Here is a 12,695-nt window from a genome sequence, read left to right on the forward strand (position 1 = left end):
CACTCCTTCTAACTACCCCAAAGAGATTCTGGATCTTTGTATTCTTTTTTTTTAAGAAATAAATTCCTACTACGTCGAACTGTGCTTCCACTTGCACTTTTTAGGCAGTGGGAAGCAGTGGCTTGAGGAGAGTGTTCTTGACTTTTTTGAACTTTACAGCATCATGGTGTTGTTTTAACTTACTGCATCCTTAGTTTGTGTCTAGTTTCCAATATTGCACTTAAACACATGGTGTGATAGCAAGAGTCCAGATGAGAATAATAGCTTCCTAAAATGTTATCTAAAAGGGAAGATTGTGAAGGAATTGATAGTGTTGAATTAAAAAAAAAAAGAAGAAATTAACTGAGAATGTAAGTATTCAACTGCATAAAAAGAAAATCATAATGAGGAAGGGTCTTGTCCACTGTAATAGTCTTACAGGGCAGAAAGTTTTTGCCTCAAATTTAATCAGAGGCTGCAGAGTTAGACACTGAAGGACAAAGAATTACAGTGGAGGTGATAAAGCAGTGGAATAAGCTGCTGTGGAGTCTCCATATTTGTGGGCCTTTAAGAACAGGTTACACAAACATCTGCAAGAAACAACATCAATACTGTGTTCTGCCTGTGGTTAGGTCCTTCTCTTTATATGGTCTGTGATTACACTAGCAAGTGCAAGCTATCTGGGAGGAAAAGGGGAGGAAAAAAACCTTCCCTACAATTGGAAGCATGTGTGAATTCACTTCTAAAATGTAGAATTAAAGCCAGATAGTCACCATAATGGTCAGTAATCACTGCATATGCCTTAGCTTGACTAACTTAATTCAGTAATTCCTAATAGTGTTCCTTCAGTGTTTTTCTTGTCTACTAATATTCAAGTTCATGTTTTGTAGCCATTTAGTTATATGGGTATGTCTACCAGATTCCCTGTCCAAACAAGTACATCCACCCTACAAGTGATGCAGGCTGCTGGGAAAGTGCCAGCCAAACTCCAGCAATAAACAGCTACAGCCATGCTGTAGTGCTCCTGAGCTCATTCAGCTCTCCTGTTTCTGTTTATGCTGTCTCATGTGATAGCAGAATAAATATCTTTGCAGCATATTCCTGTGCTTTTCGCCTCAGAGCAAGGGCAGGCTTGTAGCTGTGGTACAGACATACTGGAGGAAGGGTTTCTACTTCAACTTCTGGCATGGTAAATGTTTATCTTGTCTGTCTTTGGGAAGACATCTTTTAACAGCCAGTGAATGATCATCCCAAAATAGATGAGGTTAAGTTGTGCTCACTTTATCAGTATGTTTAATGACTTAAATTGCTAATTGTAACTTCAGTATGTGCATATAGGGAATTTAGCAATCTTTTCCTATAAAGATGGTTTTCAGCTGGCTTAGTATAATGAAATCTTATTGCTTTCACAACTGAAAGCTTCTGCAGCTTTTAAAGTCATTTTTATTGCAACTGGCTGTTATTGTAAATTAGGTTTTCAAGTATTTTGATTATGAAAGGGAAATGGAGTTCAGTTAACTCTAATCAGGATTCCTGCCTGCTGACCTGGTTACCTGTACCGCTGCTCTCTGTCATCCTCCAAACATCTGTTCTTTGACCCATTTTCCTTGCTGAATTTGTTGCCCCAGGGTTAGTTCTCATTCCTGTCTGCCAATACTTAAGGAAATAATTGACCTTTTAAAACAAAATAAAAAAGTTATGTTTGAATTTCCTAAGCACTGTGAACACTCTACAACATAGTATAAATAATGAATGGAGTGGAGTTGCAATACTATTATTTCTGCAAAAATGATATTGTTTGATTTGACAAATGCTAAGCCTTATGAAGATTTGTAGTAATGATTGTCAGCTTTTGCTGAATTCAAAAATTGAGAAAAAGCACTTAGATGTGACATTATAGAAGTATATTGTACTTGACAATACCAACCTTTATAGATAAAAAGTTTAAAAAAAATATTTGCTGAAAGGCATAAATTAATTTCAGTAACTACAAAGGACGTTCAAATTGTAAAAATAATAGAGGAAGTAAAAGCTGTCTGGCATGCCAAACAGACTTTAATGTGATTATTAGTTACAGGTTTTTTAAATTAAAGGCAAAGAGATCTCAGATTTCATACTTGTGAAGTAATATCATTCAGTTGTCTTACAGGATTTAAACTGATTCTGTTTGCTTCTGCAGTCACTAATCTCATGCATTTGTGTTGCAAAAACAGACTGATTGGGATTTGCTGCTTGTATAGAAGAACACTGAGGTAGACAGCAAAACAATAGCCAGGTGGCAGACATTCTGAATTACCATGAAACCTGAAAGCATAAGGTTTGGGGGGGTGGGTGCATATTTTGTGATATCTCTTGTATGCCCAAGCAGCGGTTTCAGCCTGTAAGTCTGGCTGTATGAGTTCATACTCATTACACTTCATATGCCATTGTAAAGTAGATTTCTTATTTTTGACAAATGCAAGCTCATTACTTTGCCAACAAGAAAACATCTATATGAGAAATGATCCATATGTAAAAGCTCATGAATTTATTAGGTCTTTTGCTTCTGTAGATTAACTGTTTTCCTAAGACTGTTTTATATTTCATTTTGTGTACTGTGTCTATGTTAACTCAGTTACAGTGCAATCCAGTTGTGGATATTCTGAAACACTCACCCTTAGCAGTTTGCATATATTTATGTAATCAATAGTTCTCCCAGTTGCTTATTGAAGTATAAAGACCTAGATTGAGGTCCCAGAGAGGTGATGAATATCTGAGATGGGGTTTAGATAATACATAGGCCATGTAGACCCCTCAGTCTGAGAGTGAAGTCTTCAAAACACCTGGCTAATCCCACAGGCACACCAGAGTGATTATCTTGATACTTGGAGGGAGGAAAAGATGGTTGCTGTTCACAGCACTCTCACTGTACAGTTTTATTCTGTGCATGCCTACAGTTGTCCCTGCCATTTTTACAAGATTGGGCAGAGCAATGCCCCTTATAAACAAAATGGATTTTCATCTCATAAAGCATGACCAGAGCGTTCTTTCACTTAAAGGAAAAAGTTTTTTACAGAAGGCAGTGGGACAGCAATTTTTGGTCCAAATAGATGGTTTGTGAAGGGGTTAAGCCAGTGATGCTGCAGCATTTTATAGAGTGGCATAAATTAATGTAATGTCTCACAAAGCTCACAGTGAGCTGGGTTTAATTTCTTTGCAGAATTCAAATTTCTAACAGTCAAGAAAGGTAATGCATTTTGCATCATCAGTAACAAAATAAGATGTCCAGGTAGTTGTTGCAGTGGGCATTTGAGTCAAACTCCTCTCCTGCATGAGTGCCCATAGGGTTGAGCTAAAGACTCTCTCATGGATTTTAACTGACAAAAAACAAGCACAGTATGAAGTCTCCAGCATTATCACAAGTCTAATTGCAAAGTTCTTCCTCTTGTGTCCTGAAAACAGGAGCAATTCTTTTGCTGCTTTAAATTAACTGGGGACTTAAACTGGAGAAAGTTCTACAGCTGCTGATTTAGGTCAAATTTGCCTTTTTTGAAGGCGACATATTAAACTGCCTCATAATAAAACTTATGGTTGTTTTGGGTATTTCTGTTGCTGTGGCAAAGTTCAGAATCACACATGGCTTCAAAGTCCATAAGCATAATAATATTGCGTTGTTGCTGGCTGCAACTGGTGGTTCTAAGCAAATTCATTTAAGTTCATAACGTGTTTTGTAGTTCTTTCAAGAATGTTATCCTTAAAATACTCATTTGCTGTGTTAGTATGAAATTTAACCTACACAGTGGCTAGAGATTAGTTGCATTACCAACTTTTGGGAAAGTTTGGAACTCTCTACTAAGCTGTTTCAAGCAGTGCCAAAACAAAGATACATCTGATTTGAAATACTTATTTCAAGTGGTCTTGTAAGTTCCAAATGAAGATACTTGGAAAATGGAGAATGATTTGGCTCAGTGTCTCATGATTTGAAGTTTCCACAGTCTGGTAAAACTGAAATTAGAAGCTCTTTTAGTGTCTAAAAGGGAAGTCAGTGTATAAAGCAACAAATTTTGAGTCACATGGAAATAAAAGAATGGGTCATTATTGTTGTCTGACTTGTGTCAAACAGTGGTTGATACAGTTGTGACTAATATGAAAAAAGCTGTTTAGGTCTAGGCTGGAAGAAAATTCAGCACAGAGGTAGTATTTTGGTTATAAGAGGAGAAATTTAAATTTGGCAAGTTATTCTGTGTGGTTCTGGAAGGTTAGATCTGTAAAAACCTACTACTTTGACAAAGCCACGAAGGCATTAAAATCCTTCTGTATCTGGCTTTCCCTTGTAAGAAAAAATGTGATTACAACTCAAATTAGCCTTAAAGGTTCAAGAAATTTCTTATTGCTTTATAGTAACCTGAAGTACTCACAGGCTGTCTCCACAATCATTTTTTCCATAAGATTTACACAAATCTTGGCATTTTTTTCATGACATAACTAGATGGGGAGCATGCAGGAAGATAACTGGGTGCAGAAGACTGCTACTGGGAGAGCAAATTTGTTAGTTAATGCTAAGAAACCATTACATCTTTAGTAAATACTTAGAGAACTTCTGCTCAGGAAGATGCTGGGAGTAACAAAAAATGTTACCAGCCTCTCTGGTGTTCAGTAGCACCATAACACCATCCTTCTTTGCAAGAAGTTTATCTACATTTGGAAAGCCAAGAGATGTAGATTTTCTTCCTCTACAAATCCCACATTATTTTCTTAAAATCTCATTAGAACACAAGAGTTTTGTATTTCTGTGACTATCTGCTGCAATCCTAATCAAAATACTGTCCCAGAGGAAGATAGAAGGTAGGTTGTGGCCCAGGAAATTCCCAGGAGACAGCGAATGATGAAGGTTCAGTGGCACATTGGTGTGTGCCCTGCAGAGCTGGGCTGGCGGTGGTGCTGGAGGGCTCAGCTGAGCTGCTGGGCCAGTGGCTGCTGCTGTGGGAATGGGGAATTGCTCTTCATCTTCTGCTAAAGGGTTCTGTGTGTCTGCTTAGCACCAGTAGGATCACTGTACCTGACTTAACACGGTTTTCCCTCTAGGTGTGTCATAGTTCTGTGCTTTTTTTATGTCTGCCTTCCCTGCAGGGCGAAAAGTACCCTCTCATTCATGTGATAGCAAAATTTGCTTTTGCCTATGCATCTGAGAGTTTTTTAAGCTGATTCTGATTTTTTTCCCTATGTATCTCTGAAGTATCAATTGTCCCATCTGAAAGAGGTGGCAGGTGTCCAGGGTAATAAGAGAGTTAACATCTGGATGGTCATGATGAGGAATGCTTTTACTGCTAGGTGTCTTGTTAAGTAGCAACTAGTCTTTGTGATCTGGACTAATTGTTAGCAGTACAGGAGGAAACCAGCTCTGTCTGGCTTTCATCACATAAAATCATCCCACTAATCCCACTTGCATTTGATAGAATCTTTTTATAGCTGAAGAGCTATTGAAACTGAGTTCAGAAGGGAGTTCTCAGAAGCAAATTGTTCCTGTGGTTTCTTTCTGTAGGTCTCATAGTAAGATAGTTTGATTTCTACTCCAGCAATTTGATTGCTTGCATCCAGTTTTTTTTGTCATCTTTATCTGTCTAAGGAAATCTGTTTCACTGTGCATGATATTACCTGACTTTATTTGTGACTTCTGTTATCCCTGGTGGACTACAACATTTAAAGTTGATTCCTATAAAATAATGCAGTGTGTCTGTACAGGAATACGAGCTCTTCTGTCTTCTGTTTTAAATCAATTTCACAGTCTTGATCCTTATTATTTAAGGTGTCCCCAGACCCAGGATTTCTTAAGGGGGTTGTCTAATACTCTGGTGAAAGCTGTTGTCAGTAACAGCAGGCTGTTAGCACACCTTCTCACAGTCAGGATAAAACTCATCATTTCATATACATGAAAACTGTAATTTTAAAGCATTATGCAGGAACAAATAGCAGTAATAACTACAAGAGTATTCTACAACTGCTTCATTCTTTGAATAAGTTTTTCCAAGTGTGTTATCTGTTAACTAGTGAAAAAGTAGTATATCATATAAGCAAGCTATGATAAGTAATTAAGCAGAGAAAGAATGGAGCAACTTACATTGCATAACTTAGTGAATTTTTTATGAATCACTTAGGAACTAGCTAGTAAATAACACTATTCACCCCTGGAGAGGAAATTTAAATTGATATTAAGGATGTCAAAAAGCATGGAGGAATGGGCAACAGAAGAGTCTGCAGATTTGAGTGGCAAGAACAATGATTAAACTCCAACAGATGAAATTGAAATACAATTTCAGATGTTCCATAGGCTGGATTCCTAATAATCCTCAGCAGTTTAATACTGACATGTTAACGATTCTTGCCCTGTGTCAGCATCTGGAATGCCATTGACAGCTGAGGCTGATGGACATATAAATCTGAAGGCTAAATAAGTGATACCTGAACTCTCAGTGAAAAGAGCTGGAGTAAACCTGAACTGTACATAGCACCTGGAAAAGGACTGCTGTGTGAAGAAGAAAGCTGACAAAAATAATAATAGACAAATAATCTTCCCCTGTAACCTGTAAATGATAGTAAAGCTGTGGGAAGCTTGATGAGTTGTCAAACTTACATCAACTCAAAGTGCTTGTTCAGTGTTTGAAATGGTAGGTTTTCAGTATCTAAAGTATACGAAGCATAAAGCATACAGTTGTTATTTCCAGCTTACCTGGTGAATGTTCAAATTGAAAGTCCATCAAAACATGAACAAATATTCTAAAGCCTTCCAAATATAAAGTCTTGGAAATATTAGATGTGATGAATGGAGTAACTTAATACTTGGTTTCACCAAGCTGTAATGAGTGAAGTTGGCCAACATAAGATAACCTGTGGGAAGACTGTTACTCCTGAATTTTCTGCATGTAAGGGGAAATGCGAAATGCAGGTGGGATCTGGGAATAAGCCAAAATCCTTCACTGGTCAAACAGAGAGGTATGGTTTAATTCCAGACCAAATAGATGCAATATGAAGCAAAATTTATATCTGTGATGGGATACATACACTAACTGAATTTGGGGACACCTGTCTTGTAAAGGAAACTGAAATTCAGCTGATTTGCACCACTGCCAAAGCAAAGTTTGTGTTGCATGTGTAGTCTCAGCTTGAAAGATAAAATGATAATTGCTGACCTCTGAAACCATCAGAGATTCAACAGAGAGAAAACTGAGCTCAGTTGGCACTGAGGCAGCAGCTCATGGTACCCGTGTTTGCTGGCAATTCATTCTGCTCTGTTTTATTCAGGGAATCTTTTCTGCTCTCTTTTTCTTGCCTTCGTGTCCTTATGAGCAGGCTGTAAATCTCTGACAGACCTACTTTAAGGATAGCAAAATGGTTTAGAGACAGTTTTCTGGAATCCACAGAGATAGATAGGGCCTTGTCATATTTACAATGAATCCACTGCATCATTGCAGGAAGCTCTAAAAGCTACTTGTTTGCATGGCAAATTCTTCTCCCTCTTTTGAAAATAATCTGTTATAATCCAGTTTATATAACATGATTTCCATATAAGAGATGCATAGCAGGACACCACTAAGGATCCATTCTGTTCAGCAGTCAAGAATGGTTTCTGTTCCTCTCAGCCTTTTAAATTATTAGTACTGTAGAGACACTGCTAAAGACGGAACACAAACATTTTAATTTTTATTATTTTAGAATATAAATTTTTTTAAGGAAGGCGAATTTCTATTAATGGACCATGTTTTTCAAGGAAGATCCCTTCTATTGTTTCAAAATTGGGATCACAGAGGTCCCAGAACTGTTAGTGCCACTTAAAATTATCTGTTCATATTACAGTGTCCTGACATTTTTCTTTGAACAATTAAAACTTTATTGTACTGCAACAATAGAAACTGGAGTTTTCTGTGCCAGATGTCTACCTCTGGATAAAGGTTTTGGTTAATTAGAGTTGGGATTTCATTGTTCAGAGTTTTCATTTGAACTTAATCATCCCAGAAAATGAGGCTTAATTTGTAGGGAAAATAGACCACTTTGCCTTGTTAAGTCTTGCTGTCATTTCCTTAAGGAGATCCAGCACCAGCCTATTTTTACAGCAAACTGCTGCAATTTCGTGGGCAGAAAGGTGGGTGGGAGGAACCAAACAGACCAGACTAGAAGCAGATGGTACCAAGGTATTTTAACTAATAGGGTGCTCACTTACAAATCTTGTCATAGAACAAAAATCGTGAATCTTAATTTAATTCTTCTCACAGCAAATGGCTTTACAACCCTTGGGCAGGTTTGCTCTCTAGTGCTGCTCTGAATAGGGAATTATTGTTATTGTTAACATTAGGTAGCTAAAACAGCAGAAGTCTGTGCTGTGGCTAAATGACTCCTACTGTGGCTAAATCCCACAAATCCCACACAGAGGAATTCCTGACTTTGTAAGGGATGTATTTTTTATTTTTGGTCTGAGAGCACACTGCCACTCGCCTTGTACTAAAGGGATGTTAACATCTGAGGTCCCAGGTTCAGAGAGCAGTGAACACAGGGAACCCATCCCATGTAGTAGCAAGTTTGATTCACTGCCTTGCCTGTTCTCATTTTAAGTTTGATTTGAGTGGCTCAGACTACTGGATTTTAATTTCTGGCTTTTTAATAAAGTCCTCACAATCAAAAAGAAAAACAAGAAATTTATATCTAGTATTTATAAAACATTTTCAGCAATTGAAAAGATTGTATAATTCTTTGAGTACTACATTCTAAGATTTTTTTTTTTTTGTGATACCTGAATTTGGGGCTGGTACAAGACAGCTGGAGAGGGACTTTTGCAAGTGCCTGTAGTGATAGGACAAAGGGCAGTGGCTTTAAACTGACAGGAAGTAGGTTTAGATGAGATATCAGAAAGAGATTTTTTTTCTGTGAGGGTGGTGGGGCACTAGAAAAGGTTGCCCAAAAAAGTCATGGATGCCTGGAAGTATTCAAGGTTTGGTTGGTCCAGTGGAAGATGTCTTCATGGCAGGAGGGTTGGAACCACATGATCCTTAAGGTCCCTTTCAACCCAAGCCATTCTGTAATTCAGTGGTCATTTTATAACAAAGATGCTAAATAATTAAAAAATCTTTCTTAATCTTAAGTGAAGCCTAGCTTGTTATCTGAAGTCTAGAAATTTGGGATGAGGAAGCTCCTTGTTCTGGGTGGGGAGAAAGGCTGTTTGTTTGCTTACAAACAGAACAAAATTTGAAACAATCACGTTTTACTCTAAAAGATCCAAAAATGCTAAAATTAGTGTTATTTTTCTCCCGGGACAGAGATTTCATTATACATGGAGAGGCTGAATCAAGCAGCTCTCTATCCTCTGGACTATCAGTGATAACTTTTGCTGCAGTACCAGGACTTAGGAGGTGTCTTTGCTGATCTTTGGCAGTCAAACTGTTACCTTTCATTTGGGGACTGAATGCCTGTCCACTTGTGTGCTCCACCATCTGGACCTGTGTGGGTCATCCTGTTCTTTGATTCAGTATTGAGAAACTAATGATAGAGGATAACTCATTTGGTTCTTTTCCCCCTATCCTTGTGGTATTTTTAGGCCAGAAAATTAGGGTTTAACAAGGAAAGAAAATAAAATTTGGGTATCAACTGTGGAAAGAAAATAAAATTTCAATATCAACTGTGGTGTTTTATGGTGATAGTAATAGAAATGTATAGCATTATTTATATTATTTTAATGAGCCAGGAATGATTTAAAAAGAACAAAATCTAGAAGGTTACTTTAAGCCAATTTGAACTCCACATATGAGCAAAGCCAGCTAAAGAACAGCCTCACCATATTTATTGTGCCTTCAATGTAGGTGTTTTGTGGTAAGCTAAAAATTAATTCTTCAATAGCCTAAATGATTACATTTTTTAATAATCCTTCATTTTTGTTGTTTTCATGCAGGTTACCCTGAAAGCCAAACAGGTGAAGGATTCTGTTACATATACACCAGGTGTGTGCTTCTGAAAATGGCTGGGTTTGGGTGATCGCTGTGCCTTTCAGAGTCTGCTCTGCAGAGAGGTATTTGCAGCCTTGCCTTGCTTTGAGAAAAAAGAACTGCTGGGTATTCTGAGGGAACATTTCCCTTTAGCTACATCCTCCTGGATGTATTCCTTTCTTATTCCATTTATTGTGGGGTTTGGTCATTTGTTCAGGTTGCTCTCTTTGTTTATATCAGTGTGGGAATTTAGTAGCACTTCCTAATTGGCGAAGTTCATCACCTTGATGATCGAGTGAATGCCTTGATTTCTCAGCTTTTTCTTAAGCTGTCAGTCTAGAAGAGCTTTTTGTCCACTCTGCACTATTCTGAGAACCTTTAATTTGTGGGCAGTTCCCTGCTTGTTTGTGGGGTGTTTTACTTTTTCAGAAGTGTAACAGCAGTGCTTCTAACAGGTACCATTCGGCTCTCGGAGCTTAAAACGCTGGCACACAATTCCAAAAATTACAAAGTCAACATGAATCTGCCAGATCACATAATCACCCAGAGAGAGAGGGAAGAGGAGGTGGAGGAGGAGGGGAACTACAATCTTACATCAGAGCAGATGGATACCCAGGCAGATCCAAAGGAGACTCTAGCAAGTGAAATCAGACACCGAAGACGGAAAATTGTCAAAGCACCTGAAACGGCTCTGCTGGCAACAAAAGAGGTACAGGAAGAGAAGGGCAGAGGGAGACGGCAGAAAGATTTTGATAACACTGAGCAAGAGGAAGAGAGTGATGATGAAAGCAGAAGAAGGGAGAAAAGCCGTGCACCAGAAGAACCGTGGACTCAAAATCAACAGAAACTTCTGGAAATGGCCTTGCAGCAGTATCCAAAGGGAACATCAGATCGCTGGGATAAAATAGCAAAATGCGTTCCTGGAAAAAGCAAGGTATGACTTGTTTTGACTGAACTGTGGTATAAACTGAGGGGAAACATATTTGCCACCAACTTGTGATGGCCTTAAGAATGAGGGTCCATATAGAAAGGTGAGGCTTTTACGTGGTCTCTCAGTCCAGACTCAGGTGACATAGTGTCACTATCACATTTGTTGATTTATTTAAAACATTTTTTCATTTATGTCAGCTTGTTTGATCTAACACAGAAAATGTTGAAATAACTCCTGTTTCATTTAAAATACCTACCTCTCCTCTGCCTTTCACATCTTGAATTGCAGGACAAAATTAGATTTTAAAATAAATTTTGATTCAAAGTTAGTAACCAAACATTGATGAGCTGCTTTGCTTACACGTTCACAACACCTTTCTCAACCCATCTTAACGAACAAACAAAATAAATAATCCATCTGCAAGTGTAAAATGCTCAATAATCTATCTAATGTTCTTTTTGTAAGTATAATTTTTAAAAACAGCATTAATTGTCATTGATATAGATGGTGTGTACTAGATTTCCTAATAGTTGTGATAACTTAGTTTGCTTGCTTCAGCCATTGTAGCTGCAGAAAAGCCCTGTAATATTTGTGGCAAGCACAGTGAGGGAGCAGGAAGTGGCTGAGGAACGATTTGGGTCTCTGACTCGGGAGCTGTTCTGCAGTTTCTGGTGTCAGCAGGTGCTGAGTTAGTGACCTTGGAGGCTCAGCTTAACCTGCCTGCAGTGTGGCTCACAGCAGAGGAACTGTTCAAAGCAGACACTGCAATACAGCTGTTCCATAACTGCTCTTGCAGTCACTGTCAAGAAGTACTGGTAACTGTTTCTTGGGTTTGTGTGCTCTTCAAACAGATAAATGAGCCACTAAGAAATGTAAATTGCAAGTTCATTTTTCTAATCCCTAGACAACCCCCAGAACACAGCTCTTCTTGTTAGAATAAAATAGCATGTATAGAGTTAAAGCAGTACTAAAATGCCAACCTTTCAATAACACTTTTGTGTTTCCTTTCAGGAGGAGTGTATAGCAAGATACAAGTTGCTTGTTGAACTGGTACAAAAGAAAAAAATGGCTAAAAGCTGAATGTTGTGAGCAAGAAGAGATGTAATTCATCTTTGTCAAAATGGGGTTTTAAATCTCATATGCAGGAAACTGCATTTTTGTACCTCAGTATTTCTATATGTCATGTGCCTTAGTAAAAGAAAATATTAATAAATCTTATACCATCTTACCTGGTTTGTGTGTTGAAGAATGAAGGTGTGTTTGTATTGAAGAGCTGCTTATGCAGATGTGGGATAACAATGTCTAAAAGTGAGCAGAGCTACAGGAAAACCCCCTGTGATAATCACATACTGAATCTGGTAGGTTTGCAGCCAGTGGATATACAAATAACTTACATTTGTTTTGAAAGATAGAATTGACCTGAAACAGTTAAGCAAGCATGAGAGTAATGAAACGCTCAAAATATATTTTTCTTTTTTGCACCTCTAAATCCAAGACCATATGCTTATAAATACCTTATTCTTAGAAATGTCTAGTAATATTTTGAAATAAGTAGTATTTCTACTGCTAACTTCCACATATATTTATATGCACCTGCAATATAATACTTTATTTTGCCAACCCTGCAGTGATAATTGATAGCGTGGTTGATTCAGTAAAGTTGAAATGGGTAAAAACACTAAATGCCTTCATGTTTTAATTAGAAATTAAGAGATAAGGTACTTCAGGACTACTTTTTAAGTACAGAATGGCTAACAGTCTTGGGCTAAGAGTTCTCATTTTGGGGATGGTTGTATACCCTGGATTCAATTTGAAGAATAGGTAATAAGGGTTATATT

The 12,695-nt window shown here is 37.8% G+C and overlaps 1 protein-coding gene across 1 annotated transcript in view; it reads left to right on the forward strand.

The window, feature by feature from the left end:
* The window catches only part of DNAJC1 (DnaJ heat shock protein family (Hsp40) member C1), a 108,151-nt gene extending 96,066 nt beyond the window's left edge, over positions 1–12,085 (forward strand). The window contains exons 10-12 of the mRNA XM_030967000.1: positions 9,893–9,941; positions 10,382–10,860; positions 11,869–12,085. Coding sequence (XP_030822860.1) covers positions 9,893–9,941; positions 10,382–10,860; positions 11,869–11,937 — 597 coding nt within the window. The 3' untranslated portion in view covers positions 11,938–12,085. The remainder of the gene's footprint in view (positions 1–9,892; positions 9,942–10,381; positions 10,861–11,868) is intronic.
* Positions 12,086–12,695: the final 610 nt, after the last annotated feature.

This window comes from Camarhynchus parvulus, chromosome 2 (assembly GCF_901933205.1).
Source record: "Camarhynchus parvulus chromosome 2, STF_HiC, whole genome shotgun sequence".
NCBI lineage: Eukaryota > Metazoa > Chordata > Aves > Passeriformes > Thraupidae > Camarhynchus > Camarhynchus parvulus.